The sequence below is a fragment of the Pelobates fuscus genome, chromosome 6, assembly GCF_036172605.1.
Source record: "Pelobates fuscus isolate aPelFus1 chromosome 6, aPelFus1.pri, whole genome shotgun sequence".
NCBI classification, from domain to species: Eukaryota; Metazoa; Chordata; class Amphibia; order Anura; family Pelobatidae; genus Pelobates; species Pelobates fuscus.
In genome coordinates this window covers 289,627,229-289,655,227 of record NC_086322.1, presented here as the reverse complement: position 1 = coordinate 289,655,227, position 27,999 = coordinate 289,627,229, and the positions used below count along the sequence as shown (strand labels likewise).

Below are 27,999 nucleotides of genomic sequence, written 5' to 3'. Positions count from 1 at the left end.
TTCATTTACTAATTTTTTTTTTTAACACAAAATATATTTATTTTAGTTTTTGCACCATCCACAGAGCGTATGTGTGGTTGTATATTTTTAAGTTAATAATAGAAATTTGAAAGCAAGAAGAAAAAGAAATTTGTCGTTAAGATGAGCGGCGGGAGATTTGATTTTGATGATGGCGGGGCGTACTGCGGTGGTTGGGAAGGCGGAAAAGCCCACGGACATGGCATTTGCACAGGTCCAAAAGGTCAAGGAGAGTACTCTGGCTCGTGGAATTATGGATTCGAGGTGGTGGGGATTTATACGTGGCCTAGTGGCAATATGTTTGAAGGATACTGGTCTCAAGGAAAAAGGCACGGATTAGGAATTGAAACAAAAGGACACTGGGTATACAAAGGTGAATGGACACATGGGTTTAAAGGAAGATACGGCGTTAGACAAAGTATTAGCAGTGGAGCAAAGTATGAAGGGACGTGGAATAATGGATTACAAGACGGGTATGGCACAGAAACGTACGCAGATGGAGGTAAGGAACAAAAGAAAATACGCACAAATATTTATGTGTATATATATAAAAATATATTAAAATAAACGTAACGCTTTAATAAAAATGTACACTTTATTCATTACTCACTAAATGTGAGTTTAGAATTAATTTGTGTTAATACCAATAAAAAAAATTCTGATTAATAAAATTATATTATGTAACAAGTAAAGATAAAAAAATATATAGCCATGCATACACACACACGCATACATACGTTTGCACCTTGCATACTTACTGGCGTTGTCACCTCTTACATAATACTTGGGATGGCACTTCTCGTCATTGCAAGAAAAACTTAGGAACCGACTTAGGTAACAGTTTCCATTAAGGAAAGTTGGGAGAACATTTAAAGTTTTTTTAAATTTTAGCCTACATTTTTTTTAAATCACTGTTTAGTAAATAAATCCCCAGTTAGTTTAACACTGTAGTCTGTCATCCCATGAGTAAAGTAATTTTTTTTCATTGTGCCTTATCATACCGCTCAATGTTTTTCGTCTGAATATTGTGTTATTATTTTGTATTTTTTTTTTTAATATGATTTGAAAGGGGGAGATAAACCTCTCACACAAGTTATTTGGATTTCTTGTACGTCCTTTACCTCCCATTGTCCTTAGTATACTTCATGAGTCATACCACTAGGCCGATGTTCAACATCAAGTGGCTTCACAGGGTTCAAAAAGAGATTATCTCATTTAAACCAGAGAGAAGAGGTATTTTCATGCTCTGCAAAAGTGATTCACAGCTATAGGTCCGTTTGCACAGGGATTTTCATACCTCCCAGGTTTCCCTATTTTAGAGGGACAGTCCCTATTTTGGGCCCAAATCCCTCTGTTCCTCTTTCCTATCCTGATGTCCCTCTTTTCTAGGAGCTCCATATTGTTGGGGTGTCTGAGTGTGTAACAGAGCTCCACAGTAATAATACTCCCAGTAATGTGTCTGTGTGTATAACAGAGCTCCACAGTAATAATACTCCCAGTAATGTGTCTGAGTGTATAACAGAGCTCCACAGCAATAATACTCCCAGTGATGTGTCTGAGTGTATAACAGAGCTCCACAGCAATAATACTCCCAGTAATGTGTCTGACTGTATAACAGAGCTCCACAGCAATAATACTCCCAGTAATGTATCTGAGTGTATAACAGAGCTCCACAGCAATAATACTGCCAGTAATGTGTCTGAGTGTATAACAGAGCCCCACCGCAATAATACTCCCAGTAATGTGTCTGAGTGTATAACAGAGCTCCACAGTAATAATACTCCCAGTAATGTGTCTGAGTGTATAACAGAGCTCCACAGCAATAATACTCCCAGTAATGTGTCTGAGTGTATAACAGAGCTCCACAGCAATAATACTCCCAGTGATGTGTCTGAGTGTATAACAAAGCTCCACAGCAATAATACTCCCAGTAATGTGTCTGAGTGTATAACAGAGCTCCACAGCATTAATACTCCCAGTAATGTGTCTGAGTGTATAACAGAGCTCCACAGCGATAATACTCCCAGTAATGTGTCTGTGTGTATAACAGAGCTCCACAGCAATAATACTCCCAGTAATGTGTCTAAATGTATAACAGAGCTCCACAGCAATAATACTCCCAGTAATGTGTCTGAGTGTATAACAGAGCTCCACAGCATTAATACTCCCAGTAATGTGTCTGAGTGTATAATAGAGCTCCACAGCAATAATACTCCCAGTAATGTGTCTGAGTGTATAACAGAGCTCCACAGCAATAAAACTACCAGTAATGTGTCTGAGTGTATAACACAGCTCCACGACAATAATACTCCCAGTAATGTGTCTGAGTGTATAACAGAGCTCCACAGCAATAATACTCCCAATAATGTGTCTGAGTGCATAACACAGCCCCACAGCAATAATACTCACAGTAATGTGTCTGAGTGTATAACAGAGCTCCACAATAATAATACTCCCAGTAATGTGTTTGAGTGTATAACAGAGCTCCACAGCAATAATACTCCCAGTAATGTGTCTGGGTGTATAACAGCGATCCACAGCAATAATACTCCCAGTAATGTGTCTGAGTGTATGACAGAGCTCCACAGCAATAATACTCCCAGTAATGTGTCTGAGTGTATAGCAGAGCTCCACAGCAATAATACTCCCAGTAATGTGTCTGAGTGTGTAACAGAGCTCCACAGCAATAATACTCCCAATAATGTGTCTGAGTGTGTAACAGAGCTCCACAGCAATAATACTCCCAATAATGTGTCTGAGTGTGTAACAGAGCTCCACAGCAATAATACTCCCAGTAATGTGTCTGAGTGTATAACAGAGCTCCTCAGTAATAATACTCCCAGTAATGTGTCTGAGTGTATAACAAAGCTCCACAGCAATAATACTCCCAGTAATGTGTCTGAGTGTATAACAGAGCTCCACAGCATTAATACTCCCAGTAATGTGTCTGAGTGTATAACAGAGCTCCACAGCGATAATACTCCCAGTAATGTGTCTGTGTGTATAACAGAGCTCCACAGCAATAATACTCCCAGTAATGTGTCTAAATGTATAACAGAGCTCCACAGCAATAATACTCCCAGTAATGTGTCTGAGTGTATAACAGAGCTCCACAGCATTAATACTCCCAGTAATGTGTCTGTGTGTATAATAGAGCTCCACAGCAATAATACTCCCAGTAATGTGTCTGAGTGTATAACAGAGCTCCACAGCAATAAAACTACCAGTAATGTGTCTGAGTGTATAACACAGCTCCACGACAATAATACTCCCAGTAATGTGTCTGAGTGTATAACAGAGCTCCACAGCAATAATACTCCCAATAATGTGTCTGAGTGCATAACACAGCCCCATAGCAATAATACTCACAGTAATGTGTCTGAGTGTATAACAGAGCTCCACAATAATAATACTCCCAGTAATGTGTCTGAGTGTATAACAGAGCTCCACAGCAATAATACTCCCAGTAATGTGTCTGGGTGTATAACAGCGATCCACAGCAATAATACTCCCAGTAATGTGTCTGAGTGTATGACAGAGCTCCACAGCAATAATACTCCCAGTAATGTGTCTGAGTGTATAGCAAAGCTCCACAGCAATAATACTCCCAGTAATGTGTCTGAGTGTGTAACAGAGCTCCACAGCAATAATACTCCCAATAATGTGTCTGAGTGTGTAACAGAGCTCAACAGCAATAATACTCCCAATAATGTGTCTGAGTGTGTAACAGAGCTCCACAGCAATAATACTCCCAGTAATGTGTTTTTAAACTACAAAAAAGTGTTTATAAATCAGTCTGTGGAAACAGGATACATTGTTCTTCTTCTAAATTGCTTTTTGGTTTTATAAATTGTTATTAGTAAATAACCTAAAATTTCTCAGAACAGCCCCGTCCGGCCACACCCCCTCTCACACCCATAAAGTTAAAGTGTCCATTTGAAATATTGGATGGTATGGGTTTATCCTGTAATGGTGAGATTTGGTGAATGGGCAGCCACATTCACAAATATTTTAAGCCAAAATGATGTCATTTTGCTGCCTACTCACCACATTATACAGTCTGTATGTAAAAATCGCTCAAATATTCATTTTTTCATGTTTTTGCAGCCTGTGTAAATTGACTGATATTATTATTATATTTATATAGCGCCAACAAATTCCGTAGCGTTTTACGCTGGGATACAAAATAAAATAGTATTAGGGACATTACATTGTGCAAATGACCCAATAGGTTTTTTTATGCATTAAGTAGAACATACATTAAATTAAAATAGGCAAAAACAATAGATTAAAATTTAACAAAAGTAAAAAAATAAATTAATTAAAGATGCACTGCGAGGGTTGTTCACTAAACTCAACGTTTTATCAAATACAATCTAAACTGCAAGACTGAGGCTTAAATGAGTCAAGCTGTCACTATAGACGGATAATTTTTCCCAAATAAACTAATATAGCCTCAAGTTTGCCATTCAGATTTCATTTGCTGGGATTTGGAATTTATTGAGTAACTCTACTGATGTTAGTGCATTTGCTGCATAACTTCAGGCTGTGCGGGCTCTGCAGTGAGCTCTCACCAAACCAGGAAGTGACTTGCCAATTATGATAGGTCACTCAATTTTCTAAAGCACCTTTGATCTTATCCATGAACAGTGCTTTATTTTTTTATAAAAATTTAAGAAGATTAACTAGCTGTAACATAACCGACACAATACATACATTGCAAATAAAGTAAAGTGTTGGTGCCTGGATTAGCTCTTAAATTCTTTCATTACTGGAAAATGTGCCTTGCACTGAATTCAACTTTTCATATTCTTACATGCAATATTTTAACATCATCAATACCGGATTGTTGTTCATTAAATGTGAGTTGCTGGCCTTTAATTCAAAGTGTCGAAACTTAGGAACATTAGATAAAGTAAAAAAATATTCTCCGATCAGTGATATTTTTAGTTTGGCTACATTGGTCTATAATTCTAAAGTCACATAGATTTCCTGACTTGTTCACGTTTTAGTGGCTAATTATGTTACTCTTAACACCATAACTACTTCATTGATTTTAAGTGGTTATAGTGAGGGAGTCTGTATGTCCAGCGTTTTGCTTTGAAATGCTGCACAGAGATTAACCCCTTAGCTGACAAAGTTGTAGCTAAACCTCCGGCAGTGTCATTAGCCTTACCAGAACAAACATCCAGGCTGTCTAATGTCAATTCTGTGCAAAATTGGCATCTGGCGCCAGTGCGCACATCATGCTTTCCCTGTCCTCCAGCGAAGTTGGGGTGACATCAGCTAAGGATTGGGTTTGGATTCGACATTGGAACGGTGGTGACTTTTCGCATTTACTTATTTTTTTAAGCTTTTGGGGTGCGGACAATCCGAGAAAGGTTTGCTCTAACCAAAGCCAGCGTTTTATGAAAGCACGTGCGCTTGGTTGGAGTAACCCTTTAATTTTTCTAAAGTAAAATGAAAACTGTTACAAACAAAAAGTTGATTGTTTTATGGTGATGCCTCCATTTTTGGTGGGATTATGTAAAAACCATAACTCATCTATCAAAGAGTAGAAAGTAGTCAAATAGTTTCAATGACAAAAAAAGATTCTGTATTTGTTTCAAATAATATAATAGAGATACTTTTTCGTTTAAATCTCTGAGTGATAATGTATCCACTCCAGGTCTCTTATGCAAAAGTCTCTTTATAACAACAATCGGGTTCTGCTGTCAACCCCGGTTAGATTCAGGTACATGATCAATGGCAACAAATTTCATGCTGGAAGTTGATTTATATTCAAAAATGTGTTTTTCTACGGGTACATCAGTATGGCCATGTCACGTATTAGACTGGTGGCCTCTGATCCGTCCCATCAATGTGAGGTCAGTCTATGTAAGCAAATCCCAATGGACAGGTGTTCTAATACATCACAGTCTGAAGTGCATGTTATGCTGTAAGAACAAGGTCCAGCACTGAATAAGGATGTGTGCTTGGGATAATGTGTCCACAAGTACCACATCCAAGACATCTTACGCATCCTGTGTTCTGGAATCTCCTGTATTCTGGTATTTAATAACGGATTGTTCTGTGTGGGCCAACCAGTCAGCTAGATTGTGATTTCAGTAATTACAAAACATTTAGACATCTTTACATCAGCTCCAAGGGTTCTCAATTGGTTATGGAACACCTCTTCCATTTATTTTCTGGCTGTATGGACATTGTTTTTAAAAAAATTTCAGTGTCGTTTTGATTGAATTACAATTTTTCTTTACCTCCAGGATCTCATCTTCTTCTATACTTCTATAAACATAATTTTTAAAACAAGTATGGATGGAATCTATTATCTATACTTTGCATAAAAAAATAAGACACAATACACTACATTTTTTACTGGAGATATAATCAACCCTGTGGCCGATTTTTCATTAAATTTCTATGCATCCAAACAGTGTGCTTACCCAAAGTGACCCAAAATTAGTGTGTGCCCCAAGATGAGTGCAATTTGGCCTGCATTAGGCATTCCGCCTGCATCATAGCGTCATTGACTGAGAAAGTCATGAAATCAATAGTGAAATGACCGTCTATACAGTTGTTAGCAATTTGGCTCGATATATAGATAACATTTTAATCTCTTTGAAATGACATCAAATCACGCAGGTAATAACCAGTGCAGTTTAAGTGGGAGGAATATCATATCCAAACCAGGTTGCCAACAGATGGACTACGGACAAGGTAAAGGCTACATATAAGCATAGAGTAGAATATAATGTTGGCAAACCAGGCTGTTAATGAGACACTGACATACAGAGAGCTTAGGGTCCTACGATGCAAAAGGTCACACTGCAGGCATTACTACACGATTAAAACACCCTGACAAGCTACTCAAGACCACTCTATTACTCACTCAGAGACCCATGCACTCTAACACTGCTCAACAAGATATATTTTAACCTGTTATATGCCTAAGCTTGTTTAACCCTCACAATGATCTTTAATTGTATAAGCCCACCTAAACCTTACCAAATTGCTCCATGAGTCTGTCTCACCTATGCTGGACTTATAGTACATATATATATATATGTGTGTGTGTGTGCAAGATCTAACTTATACCCTACTGTTTCAAACGTTACTGAAAAGCAAGAGGAATGCCATAGGGGTACCACATGCTCGCTTGTTATTTTTTCATGCACTGAAAAAAAAAAAACACCATCTAGCCCCTCATGCCTCCATAAATATAGCAAAATCTTACTGTATTCAAGCCTAAAGCTGTAACTCTGCATGCTGTTAGACTCAGAAAAACAAACAGTCTGTTGACATCATCAGAAGTTGTAGCCTAATCCAATCACAATGCTTCACCATAGGATTGGCTGAGACTGACAAAGAGGCAGATCAGGGGCAGAGCCAGCATGATTCAAACACAGCCCTGGCCAATCAGCAGCTCCTCATAGAGATTAATTAAATCTATGAATCTCTATGAGGAAAGTTCAGTGTCTGCATACAGAGGGAGGAGACACTGAATGTTTGGATGCATTTTAGGCAGCCGTGACCCAGGAAGGATCTCTAACAGCCATCTGAGGAGTGGCCAGTGAAGTTATCACTAGGCTCTAATGTAAACACTGCATTTTCTCTGAAAAAACTGTGTTTACGGCAAAAAGCCTGAAGGTAATGATTCTACTCACCAGAACAAATTCAATAAGCTGTAGTTGTTCTGGTGACTATGGTGTCCCTTTAAATAAAAAGAGATATGGTGAATTTAGACACAATTCACGCAAAAGGATCAATCCATCTTTATCTGGATTACTAAAAAGTGAACATTTGCTTTCATATGATTTTCTGAATTTGATAAGTGTTTAATTAGGCTGAGGAGGAGAACATCAATAAACACATGGCCATCCGAGTGAACCATTAATTATCAGAGAATCTCTATCAAAACATTACACGTCTCTATTATGTGAAATGTTTGTTATTTCCATTCTTCATGAAAAAAAGTGTAAAATGAAAAATAGCTTGACTGAACTTATTCCGTTCAAAAATGTATTCCAGTTTTTTTTAATAATAGGGAACTCTAATATTAAAATTCATTATTTTTATGCATTAACCCTTAAAAAAAGCTAACACAATAAAACCAAAAAACATTTATTAAATCTTTCATAAGGCAAAGATAAGTTAAAGGAACACTATTGGCACCAACAAAAACTTTAGCTTTATGAAGCAGTTTTGGTGTATAGATCATGGCCCTGCAGTCTCACTGCTCAATTCTCTGCCATTTAGAAGTTAAATCACTTTATTTATGCAGTCCTAGTCAAACCTCCCTGTATGTGATTTACACAGCTTTCCTAAAGACTTCCTGTAAAATGAGATCTAATGTTTGAACTTCCTTTATTGCACATTCTGTTTAATTTAGAATGTCTTATATCCTGCACTGTTAATAGTTTGATAGACTCTGCAGGAGGCTCCTGTGTGGGATTAAAGTTCAATTTACAGAGCAAGAGATAAAAAAATCACTTCCAAAGCAAGTTAACATCTGCTTGAAAAATGAAACCATTTTTTTTCATTCAAGCCGTATCACAGCCAGAGGTGGCTAGGGCTTAAAAAATGATCTCTACACCAAAACTGCTTCCTGAAGTTAGAGTTGTTTTGATACCTATATTCAGGGCCGCATAAGGGGGGTACAGCTGGTACAGCTGTATGGTGCCCTGGCTGCTCAAGGGGCCCGGTTGACCTAGACCCTCTTCCCTTAATGTGCATATTTATATAGCAAGTACTGATATATAATACGCAGTTGTAGACCCCTGCTTTCTCCTCTTGTGAGGATACTCCAAGTTCCACCTCCAGGAGTGTCCTCTCTCGAGCTGCAGCTGTCAGATCGTTGCTGAGAGTTGCCATGGCAACGTGCCGCACTGCATGCAACACATGCCAGGCTCACAAGACAAGGAGAGAACCTGCTGCCTGGCTGCCAGTGGTGGGACATGGAGGCTCCTTGGCCCCCTCCTCAGTATACAACCTGCTGTGCCACTGGACCACCGGCGAATCTAGTGACTCCCCTCCCTAGCCACTGCACACACTGCATCATCTAAACTCTGCAGTATCATGGTAAATAAACTTACATAAACTAAACAGCAATTTTGTGAACAGATCATTGTTTACAAATTTTTAAAACTGTGAATTCTAAAAAAACTTCTATATATTTTTCATATGCAAAAATGTTGGATAATATAAGTTATTACACATACAATACTGTATTCTTTACCTTGCAATATTTCATACCGCAAGTGAACAAAATTAACAGGAAATTAAAAATACTTTTTTATTTTATTTTGTAACATGAAGTAGGCTTGATTGAATAAAATAGATAATAATGTTCAAATACTCTACTATTTGTTAAGTCATATTCCCAGTAGACCCAGCTAAACATGAATTTATAATCGTTTAAACATCTGTAATTATCACTAAACTTGTTAAGACTGATCTCAATGTCTTCACTTAAATTCCTGGACATTTATAATAATTTGGATGTAGCCAGCAATGCTAGGCCAGTGACAGCCAACATTGCGCTCTGCAGCTGTCATTGAAAATCCTTTGATTATCCGAGACACCGGTCACCAAAAGGCTGACTGAGAACCACGGTTCCTGTGGACCAATAACAGCTGAGGATTATGTGTATAAAGAGCAGTTCCCGCGGAGTAAAATTCTAAAATTGAAGTAGTAACCATGGAAACCAATGGAATGTTCCTACTCATTGATTTAATTTTAGAACTTGGCTTGAGAATTCCTCTTTCTATTTGTGACCCGCGGTTCTACGTGTCTGCACTCATTGGGGAGAAGTACTGCAACGTCACGGCATCACTTCGCCATTGGTTGCTTAGTGTTTGTACAGGGTGAACAAACCCTGAAATAAATGATCTGTCTCAACAATTAGGAAGAGACATCCCTGAGCAACAAATCTAGAATCTACACAAATTTTATTTTTTAAATCTCTAGAATTATTCATTGGAATTGGATGGAAATAAGATAATCGCATATATATATATATATATTATATATTTGTTACAGCCATATTGTACAAATTTTATAAAGGCGCTATATTAACAATAAAACAGCAATATAGTAACCCTATGTCAGCAATTCTTTAGTTTTTTTTTTATCAGTCCCCTAAAAATGTAATTGCTATTGTTTTGTTGTTCCTTTCTTCAGTTTTTTAGCACCCATTTGTCAACTGTAATATAATAAGGATAATACAACATACCACCCAATACTGCAAACAACGTAATTTTATGGGTGTGAGTGGGGGGTGTGGTCATACGTGGCGGTATTCTGAAAAATGTTAGGCGATTTTACTAATAACTTATGGAACTAAAATGTGATTCATAATAAGAACAATGTATCTTATGTACACAGACTGATTTCTAAACACATTTATTGTAGTTTAAAGACACATTACTGGGAGTATTATTGCTGTGGAGCTCATTACTGGGGGTATTATTACTGTGGAGCTCTGTAATACACTCAGACACATTACTGGGAGTATTATTGCTGTAGAGCTCGGTTATACACTCAGACACATTACTGGGAGTATTATTGCTGTGGAGCTCTGTTATACACTCAGACACATTACTGGGAGTATTATTGCTGTGGAGCTCTGTTATACACTCAGACACATTACTGTGAGTATTATTGCTGTGGGGCTCTGTTATACACTCAGACACAGTATTGGGAGTATTATTGCTGTGGAGCTCTGTTATACACTCAGACACATTGTTGGGGGTATTATTGCTGTGGAGTTCTGTCATACACTCAGACACATTACTGGGAGTATTATTGCTGTGGAGCCCTGTTATACACTCAGTCACATTACTGGGAGTATTATTGCTGTGGAGCTCTGTTATACACTCAGACACATTACTGGGAGTATTATTGCTGTGGAGCTCGGTTATACACTCAGACACATTACTGGGAGTATTATTGCTGTGGAGCTTTGTTATACACTCAGACACATTACTGTGAGTATTATTGCTGTGGGGCTCTGTTATACACTCAGACACAGTACTGGGAGTATTATTGCTGTGGAGCTCTGTTATACACTCAGACACCTTATTGGGAGCATTATTGCTGTGGAGCTCTGTTATACACTCATACACATTACTGGGAGTATTATTGCTGTGGAGCTCGGTTATACACTCAGACACATTACTGGGAGTATTATTGCTGTGGAGCTCTGTTATACACTCAGACACATTACTGGGAGTATTATTGCTGTGGAGCTTTGTTATACACTCAGACACATTACTGTGAGTATTATTGCTGTGGGGCTCTGTTATACACTCAGACACAGTACTGGGAGTATTATTGCTGTGGAGCTCTGTTATACACTCAGACACATTGTTGGGGGTATTATTGCTGTGGAGTTCTGTTATACACTCAGACACATTACTGGGAGTATTATTGCTGTGGAGCTCTGTTATACACTCAGTCACATTACTGGGAGTATTATTGCTGTGGAGCTCTGTTATACACTCAGACACATTACTGGGAGTATTATTGCTGTGGAGCTCTGTTATACACTGAGACACATTACTGGGAGTATTAATGCTGTGGAGCTCTGTTACACACTCAGACACATTACTGGGAGTATTATTGCTCTGGAGCTCTGTTATACACTCAGACACATTACTGGGAGTATTATTGCTGTGGAGTTCTGTTATACACTCAGACACATTACTGGGAGTATTATTGCTGTGGAGCCCTGTTATACACTCAGTCACATTACTGGGAGTATTATTGCTGTGGAGCTTTGTTATACACTCAGACACATTACTGGGAGTATTATTGCTGTGGAGCTCTGTTATACACTCAGACACATTACTGGGAGTATTATTGCTGTGGAGCTCTGTTATACACTCAGACACATTACTGGGAGTATTATTGCTGTGGAGCTCTGTTATACACTCAGACACATTACTGGGAGTATTATTGCTGTGAAGCTCTGTTACACACTTAGACACATTACTGGGAGTATTATTACTGTGGAGCTCTGTTACACACTCAGACACATTACTGGGAGTATTATTGCTGTGGAGCTCTGTTATACACTCAGACACATTACTGGGAGTATTATTGCTGTGGAGCTCTGTTATACACTCAGACACACCAACAATATGGAGCTTCTAGAAAAGAGGGAGATCAGGGTAGAAAAGAGGGACAGAGGGATTTGGCTCCAAAATAGTGACTCTCACTACTAAACAGGGACACTTTGTTGGTATCCCATAGAGATACATTGAGTCAATGCATTGCTATTAGGAGATGCTGACTGGCACAGTGAGATGTTTTGCCACGCATGCCTACTAGCCTCCCAATGCATCCCTATAGGAAAGTATAGGATTGGCTGTAATCATCAGGGTTGGTGTTCTCAGCCAGGGGAGGTGGGGCGGCTGCATGGAGACCGGTGTACCCGTGTAGTGAAGGTAACCCCCACCTTTTATTTTTATAGTTTTATAGGGTTAAGCTAGAAAATCAGTCAGCAGAAATTTCATATTATTTCATATTATTATTCAGCCATATCTTCTCAAGAAATGTTCCAATTTAGCATTACAAGCCGGGTTTTTAAGTAACACATCATATTCTCTGCTCTTGGTACAGTCAGAGATATAGAAATACAATCTGTCTAGCGAGCTGGGCATGTTGGCGTCATTTTACACTTTAACTATTTAGAGACGGCACATGTGAAACTTAAGAGATAAATCAAGAACAAAAACGATCAATGCTTCTTGTAGAGGTTACAGTGCAAGTAGGTCTCGGTCTTTGAAGATCTGGAGATCAATGTGTCCTGTTTGCAGGGCCGGTGTAAGGATTTTTGCCGCCTTAGGCAAAAGTAAAGTTTGCCGCCCCCCCATGTGACATCACAATGCCCCACCCATATGATCTGCCATGTTAACTAACGCCAGAGCTGCAGTGCCGCCGTGTTTACATTAAAAGGCCTGCAGGGACAGGCTATAGACACCAGAACCACTACATTAAGCTGCAGTGGTTCTGGGGACTATAGTGTTTCTTTAATGTGAGGTAAATTAGAGATAAGTGCCACGAATAATATGCTAGATTGCCTACTTACAACCAGATGAGGATGATGATGGGCTCTGGCTGCAGTCTGGCTCCACTGGTCTGGTTTAGAACAGGCTCTCTGGAGGCTGTTTGTAACTGTGGTCACAAAAATCAATGTTCTGGTAGAACTGGAAGCAGCTCAATTTTTTGGGGGCCCTTTACACAAAAATGTGCTGTGTCCCAGGGTCCACCTTCATGTTCCACCAATGAGTTTGTTCAGAGGGGGTGGAGTGTGTAGGGGATGTCCTGATATGTGTGTAAGGAATGCATTGTGTGAATCTGTGTTTGTATGTGTAAGGGCTGCAAGGTGTGTTTCTGTGTATGTATGGGATGCAGTGTGTGTGTCTGTAAGGGGCGCATTGAGTGTGTGTAAGGAATGCATTGTGTGTTTCTGTGAGTGTAAGGGATGCATTGCTTGTGTGTGTGTGTGTGTGTCTGTGTGTGTAATGCATTGTGTGTTTTTCTGTGTGCAAGGGGTGCATTGTCTTTGTGTGTAAGGGGTGCATTGTGTGCGATTGTGTGTGTGTGTGTGATGGATGTCAATCTTTCCCCCCTCTCCCTACCTTGTCCCTTTCTTCTCCCCCCCCTGACCCTTTCTTCTCCCGCCTCCCTTGTCACTCTCTTCTCCCCTCTCCCTCCCCACTCTCATTCCACCTCCATCCCCTGTCACTCTCACCCCCTGTCAATTTCTTTCTCTCCCCCCTCCCTGTCAATTTCTTTCCCCCACCCTCCCTGTCAATTTCTTTCCCCCACCCTCCCTGTCAATTTCTTTCCCCCACCCTCCCTGTCAATTTCTTTCTCCCCCCTCCCCCGTCAATTTCTTTCCCCCACCCTCCCTGTCAATTTCTTTCCCCCACCCTCCCTGTCAATTTCTTTCTCCCCCCGTCAATATATTTCTCCCCCCCTGTCAATTTATTTCTCCCCCACTGTCAATTTATTCCCCCCTGTCAATTTATTTCTCCCCCTGTCAATTTATTTCTCCCCCCCAGTCAATTTATTCCCCCTCCCTGTCAATTTATTTCTCCCCCCCTGTCAATTTCTTCCCCCTGTCAATTTCTCCCCCCCCCCTCCCCTACCTGTGTTGTAGCGTGGCCAAGCCCTGTATGGTCCGCGGGTACAGGGAGCTTTTGTTTCCAGTCCCCGGCCGGACTAAAAGGAAGTCCACACTCAGTGCACACTTCCTGTTAGTCCGGCCGGGTACAGGAGACAGATGCTCCCTGTACCCGCGGACCATACAGGGCTCGGCCACGCTACAGTGAGGGAGTGACCTCCTGACCTCCTAACCTCCTGCCAGCCCCTCTCCTCACGCTGCGCCCGGGCGGTGCGCCCTCATGGACGCACCAGCCCGGGCAAAGCTGCAGCCGCCTGAGGCTCTCTACAGAGCGCTCGGGCGGCTGCAGCATGAGGGGGGCCGGCGCTCCTGGCGGCGTCCCTTCCCAAGGGGTGCCCTAGGCGTCTGTCTAGTCTGCCTAACAGGTAGCGCCGGCCCTCCTGTTTGCTACATCTGTAGCAGCAATGCAGGGTTGAACATGCATCGTACACAATAATATGAATGTTTGGCTAACTTTCTGTGAATTCACTGTAAAAAATTAGATTGTTAAATGTTGACATAAAATGCGTCGGGTATAAATAACTCATTCCACGTTATCTGTTGGTCAAAGTAACCAATGGTATTTCTACAAATCTGATTATTCCGCCCGTCGCTGCCCTTAACAATATGTATTTTAGGATGTTTCTGTCAGGATCCCGCGGGCGGCTGCGAGGGGAGGCTGCAGTCCGCTCGCGGCACTCACCCTCCAGCCGTCCGCGGTCCCCTTCTCCTCGTGCGCTCGGCGAGCGGCATCCTCCCAGCCTCGGAAGCCGCCCGCGTCTTCCTCTTCGTGACGCTGCACGCTGTGAGACCGCCCAGTTTTGTAAACGCCAGGGTCAGCCACCTGACCCGGCGTTAAAGGCACAGTGCCTCAATCACAGTGGGAGGTATAAATATCCAATCAGAGTTAAGCAATGGGTTTAAATACTTACCTTTCCTGTCTCTCTGTGCCCTGTTGTGGTCTTTGCTTGCTAGTATAGCTACTGAACTTGTGTTTTCTGGTTACGTACTCTCTGGCTTGTGAATCTGACTTTGTGACTTTCTCCTACCCGTTGACCTCGGCTTGTCTCTCGTTATTCTGTCTTCTGGTTCCCCTTACTCGGCTTGTCTCCTGACTATTCTTTGTGTGCTTAGCCCGGCCACTCTAAGGTCCGGTACTGCACCTTTTCTGTGTGTATGTTAGCGTGTTTTGGTTCCTAGAATTGTGACAGTTTCATTCCTCTGCACTTTGTAAAACGTTACATACTATATAAAGATATCCAGATGTCTGGAAGAGTTTAATTATGTGAGTAAAAGAAGCAGTGGTGGGAAAATGTACTGTATTTGGGGAAAAAAGCATTTTTTGTTTGTTTTATTCTTATTTTAGAGATGCGTTTTTATTATTTTACTTATATGTTGATATATCATGTTCCAGAGGAGAGTTGTCCAAATGTATTGACGGTTGCTTTTAGAGAATAATGAGAATGGCTAAAATTGAAGACAATAAAGTGCCAATTTTTCTAGGCTCTAATCCACGCTATTGGCTTCTCAACAGTCCTGCTTTCGACAGAACAGTCTCGATTTTAGGGTCCTGTCTGGCTGTTCCAGGACACCAGGGAACTGTCATAGACACAGTGCTCGCACTTGTGCTGAGCAGATGGCCGAGAAGGGAGCATTTAAAGGGACATTATAGTCACCAGAACAACTACAGCTTATTGAATTTGTTCTGGTGAGTAGAATCATTACCGTCAGGCTTTTTGCTGTAAACACTGTCTATTCAGAGAAAATGCAGTGTTTACATTACAGCCTAGTGATAACTTCACTGGCCACTCCTCAGATAGCTGTTAGAGATCCTTCCTGTGTCATGGCTGCCTAAAATGCATCCAAACATTCAGTATCTCCTCCCTCTGCATGCAGACACTGAACTTTCCTCATAGAGATTCATTGATTCACCACTTCTAATGATGTCAGCAGACTGCTTGTTTTTCTGAAGCAAACAGCATGCAGAGTTACAGCTTCAGGCTTGAATACAGTAAGATTTGGCTATGTTTATGGAGGCATGAGGGGCCCAGCGGGGCTAGATGGTGGTTTTAACACTGTAGGGTCAAGAATACATGTTTGTGTTCCTTACCCTATAGTGATCCTTTAATGCATGGTCCTGAAAGCCATTGCCGGTGGACCTGACCCCTTTTCGGGGCAGGTTCGCCCATAGCTTTGCACTTCAAAGTTCCACCCACCCCGTCCCAATTTTCCCCTCTCGATTGACTGCTGGGAGGTTTGCACTACACATGCCTAATCACAAACCTCATTACTTTTAGTTGGGGCAGATGTGTAACATAATCTGTAATCCATCTCCTAGATCAGGGATAGGCAACCTTCGGCACGCCATATGTTGTGGACTACATCTCCCACAATGCCTTTACAGCCATAAAGATGGCAAAGCATCATGGGAGGTGTAGTCCAAAAGGCCAAAGGTTGCCTATTCCTGTCCTAGATCACCCGATAGACAGGCTCTGTTGCCTTAAGCCAACATGTGGACAGCCCAGACTGGATGCCCAGAAAGGACAACTGATAACACTGGAGTGCATGCGGAGGTGACTGCCCACCATTGAAATGTGAAATCAAAAGTGAATTCTCTGAGTTATGTTTCAGTTCAGACATTTTGGCATGAAATTTGAAATTTATTTTGAATTCTCCACAGTCAATGCTTTAGTGAATGCTTGAGTGTTTACCTTACTTCATCGAGCAAACCATAACTGAAGTCATTAAGATAAACCGGACACTCCGACATTGCCTGTAAAAGAAAGTGTACAAACAAAGATTAGGAGTCTGCAAAATTTAAGATATGTCCAAATATATGCACTGTATGATCTAAGACATGTTTAACACTTTGTATCACAGACCAAAGTCAGCAGTAAGTTAATGCAACAGACTGCTTTTAAATTCTAATGATTAGATTGTACGTTTTGTGGGACCAGGACGTCTTTAAAGGGTTGAAGAGCAGGGCACGTTGAGGATCTTGTGCAGGACCAGGTGGCAGAACTAATGTAGAGAGGACCCTGGCACAAGAAATGTCAAGGGTGGCCAAAATGCAGATTCCCATCTGTCAAACTCCCACGATAGTATGCCAGCTGGGGGAACCATTTGCCCATCCTTGCAGGGTTGCCTTTGTGAGCAGTGTTTGTTTATGTGTTTGCATGTAAGCATGTTTTTGTATAGAGTGTGTGCATGTAGGGGTGTATTTGTATGTACTGTTGCCATTGGAATGCAGTGGTGCACGTGTGGGTAGTGTTCACGTTTGAATGCAGGAGTGTGTTTGTAGGTTGTGTTGTATTTTAAATGCAGGTGTACATTTGTGTGCATTATTGGTGTTTGAATGAAGGGGTGAGCTTGTATATAATTTTGGAGTTTGAATGCAGGAGTGTGTTTGTATGTTATGTTTTATTGCAGGGGTGTGTTTGCATGTTGTGTTGGCGTTTGCTTGCTGGAATGTATGTGGATACACATAAACACTGCCACATACATACACAGATATACATATACATTAACACACACAGACACAAACATTCAGATATACACACACTCACACACACACTGAAACATATACACACATTTAGATACACACTGACATATAAACAAAGATACACACACTGCCACATGCAAAGACCTTGACACATAAATACACACACTGACACATACACACAAACTCAGATACACACACACACACACCTTGACCCACAGATACACACATTGACACATACACACACCTTGACACAGATACACTCACTGACACACAGATATACACACTGACACATGCACACACCTTGACACACAGATAAACTCACTAACACATCCACACACTGACACACAGATAAACACACTGACACATATATACATACAATTATACACACTGACACATAGATACACACACAAACTGACACACACACGTCATACTTTTTATATTTGTAGCAATATGCCATGGCTTTCTTGGGGGTCGGCTGCTGCTGCCTGAGGCTGATTTGGAGTGCGGGGTGGAGCTGGCTCACTCTTTGCTCCTATCATTCCCACACGGCTTCCTCTGTATGTGGGAAGAAGTGATCTGTTTTCACTTCCTCCCAACATCGCCGAAATTACAGGGGAGTGGTTGTGCTGTTAAAGGGAACCTGCGGCAATCAGACCCCTCTTCAGCAATACCCATCAGGTGAGCGTGCAGGCCCCAGAGGTTTTGCCTCTGTGCAGCATTTCTGGGTTGCGGCATGCATTCTGATCTTATGATTACCCTGTAGGAAACAAAAATCTATTACACTTATTTAAACACACATTTTTCCTGGAGTTGTGTTAAGGAGTAGCAGTAATTTCCCCACATTTTTGCAATCTGTTCTCATAAACGCATAATAACTGACCGGGCTTAATTGTATCTCAAGATCACAAGACAAAGAAGGCGATTTGCATAAAATGCCCTGTTTGTGCCTTTTCAGAAAACAGTTGTAATGTCCGAGTGTAGTTTTCTAAATTGAAAAAAAATCATAAAACAAGAAATGATAAATTAAAAAAGCAGAATGAATCTCTAGCAATAATTATTATTAATATCCAACAACGAAAACAATGAAATTTGTTTTGTATACAGCGCCACTCCATGGTTCCTGATGGAAGCCCTGGTCACTAGCAACTAATGGGTTTACCATATCGTTTCCAGTCTAGAAAATAAACAGTGCTCATTTTACATTCCGAAGTCCCCACCCTGTATCATGAATTAGACGAGGCATCTGTATATCAAAAAGTATCTTCTAAAGAAGCAGTGATGTCATTGGATGCCTAAGACAAACAATGCCAGAGAAACAATATGTAAATCTGGATTTGTTTGAAATATATATATTTTCATCAGTGGCGTACACACAATCCATGGGCCCCTGGGGCAAAACTGATCCATGGACACCCCCCCCCCCCCACTCCCCTGACAGACACACACAGACACATACATACAGACACACACACAGACATATACATACAACATACACATACATAGAGACAGACACATACACACAGACACACAAAGACACATACATACAGACACAGACACACACACACACATACAGAGACACACATGCAGACAGACACACAATCACACATACATACATACAAACAAAAACACACATATACAAAATGTTTAAGTCACCCTCCTATTTCCTGCCTCCTAGGTGCAGGAGGGTGACTTTCCCTGGGGTCCAGTGGTGGCTCATTCTTACACAGGGTTATTTCTTGAACTCTGAATTAAAGAAATTTGAAATACGAATACCAGAATTTAGGATAATATAACCACAACTGTAGTGTGTTGGATAATTTTTCCAGATACCTATTTTTGCCTACATGTTGCCATCCATTTAGATTTCAATTCTAGTTTGAACTCAATTTCTATACCAAATTAACCAAACTTGACAAAACAAAACAAAGTTGACAAAACAACTCTTTTTTTTAAATTTTTTTTAAATCCAGTTATTTTGACTAAAAATGTGAAATTCATGTTGAATTTCCAACAATTCACCTATAGGGTCTTTGTGACTTTTGGGGGACTTTGCATATTTGGCAAAAAAAAACCCTGAAGGTGATTTCTCTGGTTAGGGTGGCCGAGGGTTGCAGTGGAAGGTAGGTTTTAATTACCGGAATCTGCCTCCCCCATCTTCTTATTCTTGTCTTCTTCAGCTCCTGCGGCTTAATTTTCCAGGAGCCATGTCAGTATTCTCGCTCATACACAAAAGTATAATACTGAGGTCTATGGAGGATCCCGCAAGACCGCTGTGCCTCCATAGATGAAATTTCACAATGAGCGAGACCATTAGTGAATCCCACTGCTGGGATTGGACAAAAGATTACGGCGGAGCTTGCCTTTTATCATTTTATAGAATAATAAGTGCTTTACCTTTTGAATGATTGTGTCAAGCAATTGTAGCAGTGTGAAATAAACTCAATTATCTGTGCTTTTTCTTTTTTATCTACAGGAACCTACCAGGGACAATTCACTAATGGCATGCGGCACGGCTATGGGGTTCGTCAAAGTGTACCATACGCAAATGCTACTGTGGTTCGATCACCTCTCCGCACCTCCCTAACCTCACTTCGAAGCGAGCACAGCAATGGGATGGTGCAGCATGACACCATCTCTGTATCTCCAGATAATATAGTTTCTCCCACTATCACCAGGGGTGGTTTCGCCCTTTCGCTCTATTCGGACACTGAATCCCTCAAGGGGAAGAAAAAAGGCTTTTTCAGAAGAGGTTCTTTGTTGGGTAAGCTTAGGAAAACAGATTCAAATACTTCTCTTTCCTCTCAAAGAAGCAAACTAAGCTTCTTGAAGAGCGAAAGCGGGATGAGTTCTGCAGCAAGTGACACCAACTCAACCGTGAGTTTTGGTGATGGGATGGAACCTGAAGAATTTCCACCGATGGACTCAGATATCGAGCTTACAACCACTGAGACTTACAATGGCGAATGGAAGAATGACAAACGATCTGGCTTTGGAATTAGCGAACGCTCGAATGGGTTAAAGTATGAAGGAGAATGGCTGGACAATTTAAGACATGGCTACGGCTGTACGACGTTTACAGACGGACGGAAGGAAGAAGGAAAGTATAGGAACAATATTTTAATTAAGGGAATGAAGAAGCGAGTGATACCATTAAAGAGTGCAAAGATTAGGCAGAAAGTAGACAGAAGTATTGAAGGAGCACAGAGGGCAGCAGCTATCGCTCGGCAAAAGTCGGAGATCTCAGCTTCCAGGTAAAATAAAAAAAATTACAAACGATAATTTTAACCCTATGTTAGAAGAGTCTTTTAAAGTAAAATGTGTTTGCAAGTTCACCGACTTTCAAAGAATGTAATGGTTTCCCCTTGTATCCCCACAACCAATGAATATTATTATTATTGGTCGTCAGGTAAGTGCATTTGCTTCTTTCTAGGAGAACTCTTTCCTTGACAGCAATTCTTCGAGAAGCCGGCTCTTCATGTACTTAGCATTCATTTATTTACAAGGTTTATGGGCTAAAGTTAAAGGAACACAAGGCACCCAGACCACTTCAGCTCATTAAAGTGGTCTGGGTACAGTGTCCCTGCTGCAATGTAAAACATTGCTATGGTGCTTCTCTTTCTATTTATTTATCCCACCTTCCCAGCTGTCCAACGATTGAAGGGTCAAAAAACTTTTTTACACTTACCCGTTTCCAGCGCCGAGGTCCCCGGTCGCTCGATTGGTCTCCTCCTCCAGCGACATCATTCCGATGTGGGATCTCAATGCGCATGCGGAGTAGGGCTTCCCCACAGATTTTGAAGATGCAGAGCACGAGGATGTCCAACGTTGTTTCACTGAGTTAAACTCTGTATAAATCCAGGAAGCGGCTAAAGTAGACAGTCTTAGCACAACAATATAAACATTGCAGTTTGTTTAACATTGCTGGGTTAAGGGAACAGGAACACTGCACTCAGATCACTTCAATGAGATGAAGTAGTCCTGGTGCCTATAGTGTCCCTTTAATGCCCAGCACTACTCTGGATGGGGAGAGCATCATGAAAAACATAGTTCACACATTTCTGTGGTGCTAAGATTTGTCCTCACTGCCTCAAAACCATCAACCTCGCTAGTGTTCCCGCAGTATGTGACAGTGGCGTACATACCAGGGTCGCAGGGGTCGCGGCTGCGACCGGGCCCGGCCCACCAGGGGGGCCCGGCCGCCCCTGCGACCCGGTATGTACCCACAGGGCCAGCCTCTTCTGCTGGGGGGCCCAGGAGCCGGGCACCTCCGGGCCCCCCGAGGCTGGCCCTGCTGTCACCCGGCTGGCGGGCGCGCGAGGGAGCACTGTCCCCTGGGTGCTCCCTCTTCAGATCCCTCGCGCACCGCACTGAAACCGGAGCCGGAAGATGACGTCATCTTCCGGCTCCGGTATCAGTACGCGGCGCGCGAGGGAGCTGAAGAGGGAGCACCCAGGGGACAGTGCTCCCTCGCGCGCCCGCCAGCCGGGTGACCAGCAACACCACTGGACCCCAGGGAATCCCCCCAGCTCTCACGCAGGTAAGGAGGCTGGGGGGATTAAATAAAAAAAAAAAACAGAAAAAACGTGTGTGTGTGTTTAGTGAGTGTGTGTTAGTGAGTGTGTTAGTGTTAGTGAGTGTGTTAGTGAGTGTTAGTGAGTGTGTGTGTGTTAGTGTTAGTGAGTGTGTTAGTGAGAGTGGTAGTGAGTGAGTGTGTTAATGTGAGTGTGTTAGTGAGTGTGTTTGTGTTAGTGAGTGTGTTAATGTGAGTGTGAGTGAGTGTGTTAGTGAGTGTGTTAATGTGAGTGTGAGTGAGTGTGTTAGTGAGTGTGTTAGTGTTAGTGAGTGTGTTAGTGAGTGTGTTAGTGTTAGTGAGTGTGTTAATGTGAGTGTGTTAGTGAGTGTGTGAGTGTTAGTGAGTGAGTGAGTGTGTGTGTTAGTGAGTGTGTTAATGTGAGTGTGTTAGTGAGTGTGTGAGTGTTAGTGAGTGAGTGAGTGTGTGTGTTAGTGAGTGTGTTAATGTGAGTGTGTTAGTGTTAGTGAGTGTGTTAGTGTTAGTTTGTGTTAGTGTGTGTGTGTGTGTGTGTTAGTGTGTGTGTTAGTGAGAGAGTGTGTTAGTGAGTGTGTTAGTGTTAATGTGAGTGTGTTAGTGTTAGTGAGTGTGTTAGTGAGTGTGTTAGTGTTAGTGAGTGTGTTAGTGTGAGTGTGTTAGTGTGAGTGTGTTAGTGGTAGTGTGTTAGTGTGAGTGTGTTAGTGTGAGTGTGTTAGTGTGAGTGATTGTGTTAGTGAGTGTGTGAGTGAGTGTGTTAGTGAGTGTGTTAGTGTGAGTGTGTTAGTGGTAGTGTGTTAGTGTGAGTGTGTTAGTGTGAGTGTGTTAGTGTGAGTGTGTTAGTGTGAGTGATTGTGTTAGTGAGTGTGTGAGTGAGTGTGTGAGTGAGTGTGTTAGTGTGAGTGTGTTAGTGTGAGTGTGTTAGTGTGAGTGTGTTAGTGGTAGTGTGTTAGTGTGAGTGTGTTAGTGGTAGTGTGTTAGTGTGAGTGTGTTAGTGTGAGTGTGTTAGTGTGAGTGTGTTAGTGTGAGTGATTGTGTTAGTGAGTGTGTGAGTGAGTGTGTGAGTGAGTGTGTTAGTGTGAGTGTGTTAGTGTGAGTGTGTTAGTGTGAGTGTGTTAGTGGTAGTGTGTTAGTGGTAGTGTGTTAGTGTGAGTGTGTTAGTGTGAGTGTGTTAGTGTGAGTGTGTTAGTGTGAGTGATTGTGTTAGTGAGTGTGTGAGTGAGTGTGTGAGTGAGTGTGTTAGTGTGAGTGTGTTAGTGTGAGTGTGTTAGTGTGAGTGTGTTAGTGGTAGTGTGTTAGTGTGAGTGTGTTAGTGTGAGTGTGTTAGTGTGAGTGTGTTAGTGTGAGTGTGTTAGTGTGAGTGATTGTGTTAGTGAGTGTGTGAGTGAGTGTGTTAGTGAGTGTGTTAGTGTGAGTGTGTTAGTGTGAGTGTGTTAGTGGTAGTGTGTTAGTGTGAGTGTGTTAGTGTGAGTGTGTTAGTGTGAGTGATTGTGTTAGTGAGTGTGTGAGTGAGTGTGTGAGTGAGTGTGTTAGTGTGAGTGTGTTAGTGTGAGTGTGTTAGTGTGAGTGTGTTAGTGGTAGTGTGTTAGTGTGAGTGTGTTAGTGTGAGTGTGTTAGTGTGAGTGTGTTAGTGTGAGTGTGTTAGTGTGAGTGATTGTGTTAGTGAGTGTGTGAGTGAGTGTGTTAGTGAGTGTGTTAGTGTTAGTGAGTGTGTTAGTGTGTGTTAGTGAGTGTGTTAGTGTTAGTTTGTGTGTGTGTTAGTGAGTGAGTGTGTTAGTGAGTGAGTGTGAGTGAGTGAGTGTGTGTTAGTGAGTGTGTGTTAGTGAGTGTGTTAGAGAGTGTGTTAGTGTGAGTGATTGTGTTAGTTTTAGAGTGTGTTAGTGTTAGTGTGTGTGTCTGTTACTGAGTATGTTTGTGTGCTTCTGTCACTGAGTGTGTGTCTGTCAGTAAATGTGTGCGTCTGTTCATGAGAGTGTGTGTGTGTGTGTCTAAAGCACTTACCTTTCTCCAGCGCCGGGCTCCCTTGGCGCTGGGGATCTCTCCGTCCCGATCCGCCTCTCAGCTCCGAATGCACATGCGTGGCAAGAGCCACGCGCGCATTCAAACCGCCCATATAGGAAAGCATTACTCAATGCTTTCCTATGGACGTTCAGCGTCTTCTCACTGTGATTTTCACAGTGAGAATCGCAGAAAATCCTCTAGCGGCTGTTAATGAGACAGCCACTAGAGATGGATTAACCCTCAGTGAAACATAGCAGTTTCTCTGAAACTGCTGTTTTCAGCTGCAGGGTTAAAACTAGAGAGACCTGGCACCCAGACCACTTCATTGAGCTGATTTGATCTGGGTGTCTGTAGTGGTCCTTTAAGTGTGTGTGTTTATGCATGCACTGGCGTACATACCGCGGTCGCACGGGTCGCAGCCCTGCGACCAGGTGCCCGCCCGCCATGTGTTGCGGCCCCAGCCCGCGCAGAGTAAGTGGGGGGGGTGGGGGGGGCCCACAGATCAGTTTTTGCACCGGGGCCCGATGGGTTGTGTGTACGCCACTGGTATGTGACCTTGTTTGAGTTACTTTGATTCCACTTCACACTTGTAAAAGCACTCGTAAAGTACGTCCTTAAGGCTTTATTATAACATAGATTAAATACCAGGTACTGTTTCCCTTTAAAAGTTGGAAGTAAGGGCTGTCTATTTTGCTCTGGTTTTTATCTCTACGCGGATGTTGAATGACCTCCCAGTAGCCATATGTAAGCATATTCGAGGATTCCCCGTGTAATGTTTCCATTTTAGATCTTCATCTGCAAAATTTCACCTTACACAACTGACATAAAGACACATTTTTTTTGCCTTTCTATCTTGGGAACTAGACATGTTTTTTGTTTTTTAAAAAAATAATAAAATAAATAAATGGACCCAAAAGAACAGAAATTAAATTAAAAAAACAAACAAAAAACAAGTAAACAAAAACCCCCACAAATTTTAAATGAATATATTCTTCAACCTTAGTCCGTATATGAAATCAGCATTGAAATATTATGTTTATCAACCATGTCCCTTTTGTATGCCATTCCCCACACAAAAAATAAAAATAAAATTGATTTGGAGCATAAAACGAATAATTAACACGTAAGAACTAAATAAGGTGGGAAAAAATAGGCTTAGACTTATTTAATACAATAATTGATACTGCACTCAAAATAAAGTAGAAAAATAGTGTTATATTTAATTATTGATAATGAATCAATTTCATAGATATTTGAATATGTACAAAAAACTTGAAAAAATAGATACTGTAAATAACATGTATCCTATAGCAACCAATGGAATATCATGTAAAAAACACAAAATCCTTACAAGAGTTAAATTCATATATGTATAATGAACATTATAGTAGCATGAGGAATTCCCAATCTGGAATATTGACCAATGTTGACAGAAAAATATATACAATATATACAATAATGGAAAAAATTGGGGAAAAAATGAGGAAAAGGTAGAAAAAATTGAAAAAAATCAAAAAAAGAAAAAAAAGAGAGGAAAAAAGAAATAATGAAGAAAAAATGTATATACAGTCACCAGTGTGTACACACTATTGTATATGGGTGGATCTCACCAATATGTCCTGCTGTAAAAAAGGGGAAGATCCAATTCCAAGTGAAGCTGTCATGCTGTATGTTGTAGACTGTTCCTCCTCTGTTAGTTTAAAGTGGTGGATCGGCAAATACTTGGTAGGTACTTGGCAGGTCCTGGTCAAATATATCCAGACTGCAGACTCTTTTAAAGGATGGACGGGCTGCGCGCTCCGGACCCTTCGGCCCCTTCAATGACCCTGTGTAGGAAAAAAGAGTGATAAGTCCACATTTATATCCATATTCGGTGCGCCCGCTTGTTCGCGCGGGTCGCGTCCGAATGACGTAATGACGCACATGACGTCATTACGTGCTCCTCTCCGTGTGCGCATGCGTGTAAAAATTTCACCAGCACATGCGTCCTCCCATTGAATGCGCTATACCGGAGGGCAATATAGTCAGACAATGTCCAATGTAACAAAATGGTAGTGTTTAAATTCTGTGAGATGCTTAATGATGCATAATACTATATACTTTAGACAACAGGGTTACGATATAAGAGTGCCAGTATATTTATTTTTTTGTGTCTGTATATTTATTTTTTTTGTATTTAGGCTTATTTAAAGTGCTATGTGCTCAAATCTCTGAAGTGCGAATTATATACATATAGTGCAATATCATTTAATATATGTGTCCTTCCGATAGAGGGCCTTATACCCTCCACTCGGCTAGTTTAAGTTTATTTTGGTTTGAAATATAAGTTGTTGCTCCCCATATTCTGTAGATTTTGTTGTCTATATCGGAGATTGATACTCACCTGTTTCCTTTGGATCCGACGATCACCAGGGTTTGATCTTCCCCGAGCTCAGCTGTTACAGGAGCACATAGCCATTCTTTGTTTGAGAGTTGATCCATAGAGGAATGTGCTGGGAGGGCTCATATTTTAAATGATATTGCAGTATATATATATATATCGGTTTATTTTTTTAGCTTAACAGAATATTCTGATAATGTATAAGTATATGCGTTATGTTATTTACAGACATTTATATATATATATTTTTCAATATTTAATACGTGAAATCAGGAAAAAACAATATGATAAATAGACCGCTGTTAAGGGATAGTTAAAAACAGCCAATAATACATACCTTTCTACAATGTTCTGTTGTCCTTTGTGTGTCCATCCTTTGCAATAAGTATAAGTGATTATGTGGCATCCTGTCTTAAAATTAACATAGAAAGAATGTTGCCGTTGATGTATACACCCCTAGACAACATATTTTGAGCAGAATAGTGTCAGTCACTCTGCTCCAAAGGCCCTATCTAGTTGGCCAGGGACTAACCATAACAACCACAGGCAGCACATGAAAGCATATAAGCACTGTTTGTTCAACGTCTCTTCTGCTCTCCCTGTCACTCAATTCCTCTGCGAAGAATTGATTGACAGGTGAGAGAAAGACCTATTTTTTATATTTTTTTTATATTTATTTATTTAATCTCAGAATCTATACATCTGCTAGCAAGTCCGCTAACATAACGTATGCACAGCATTTCATGTTCTTTAAAAAGAGTATAAGTTGAAACTATCATGCCAGGTACATTTTTAGCCATTGTGATAAGCAAACATAATATTAAAAATCCCATGAAGTAACAGTTCTCCTTTAATATCTCTCTTTCCTGCAATAAAACGTAAGAGTACACCTTCCCCCTTCTCCCTTTGGTGTTTGCCAAACAGGGCTAATTGAACTCCACATACAAAATTAGATCTGTCTGCAGCTCTCTGGAGGGAGGGTGTGAAGGACCCAGAAGGACAGCATGTTCTACCATGGATAAGGAAAGGGTAACGAGATATATGATGGAGGTTATCTGCAATATGGAGTTGAATTCACAAAAATAAAAAGGGATGAGCCTGTTTCCATGTTAGCAAGTTCAAACTGGGTATTGTTTTTTTTTTGTTTTTTTTTAAGGTTTCAGGAGAGCTGAAGGTTTCCTTAGTGGGGAATTTCTTCCCGAGCTATTGTTATGTCGACGCAGAACACCGCATTCCAATGAATGATGAAAACCATTTCGTGTTTCTTACTTGTTATTGTTAAGTGTAAGCAGTGCTCACTGAACAGCGGCCAAGATAAACTTCGCAGTCTAGAAATACTCCAGATTCTAGAACATATTGGGAATTTTATGGCAAGACAGGAG

The 27,999-nt window shown here is 41.2% G+C and overlaps 1 protein-coding gene across 1 annotated transcript in view; it reads left to right on the top strand.

Moving 5' to 3' along the window:
* Positions 1-14: 14 nt before the first annotated feature.
* Positions 15-27,999, top strand: part of JPH2 (junctophilin 2) — a 109,619-nt gene continuing 81,634 nt past the window's right edge. Inside the window, exons 1-2 of the mRNA XM_063459419.1 lie at positions 15-520; positions 20,164-20,941. Coding sequence (XP_063315489.1) covers positions 142-520; positions 20,164-20,941 — 1,157 coding nt within the window. The 5' untranslated portion in view covers positions 15-141. The remainder of the gene's footprint in view (positions 521-20,163; positions 20,942-27,999) is intronic.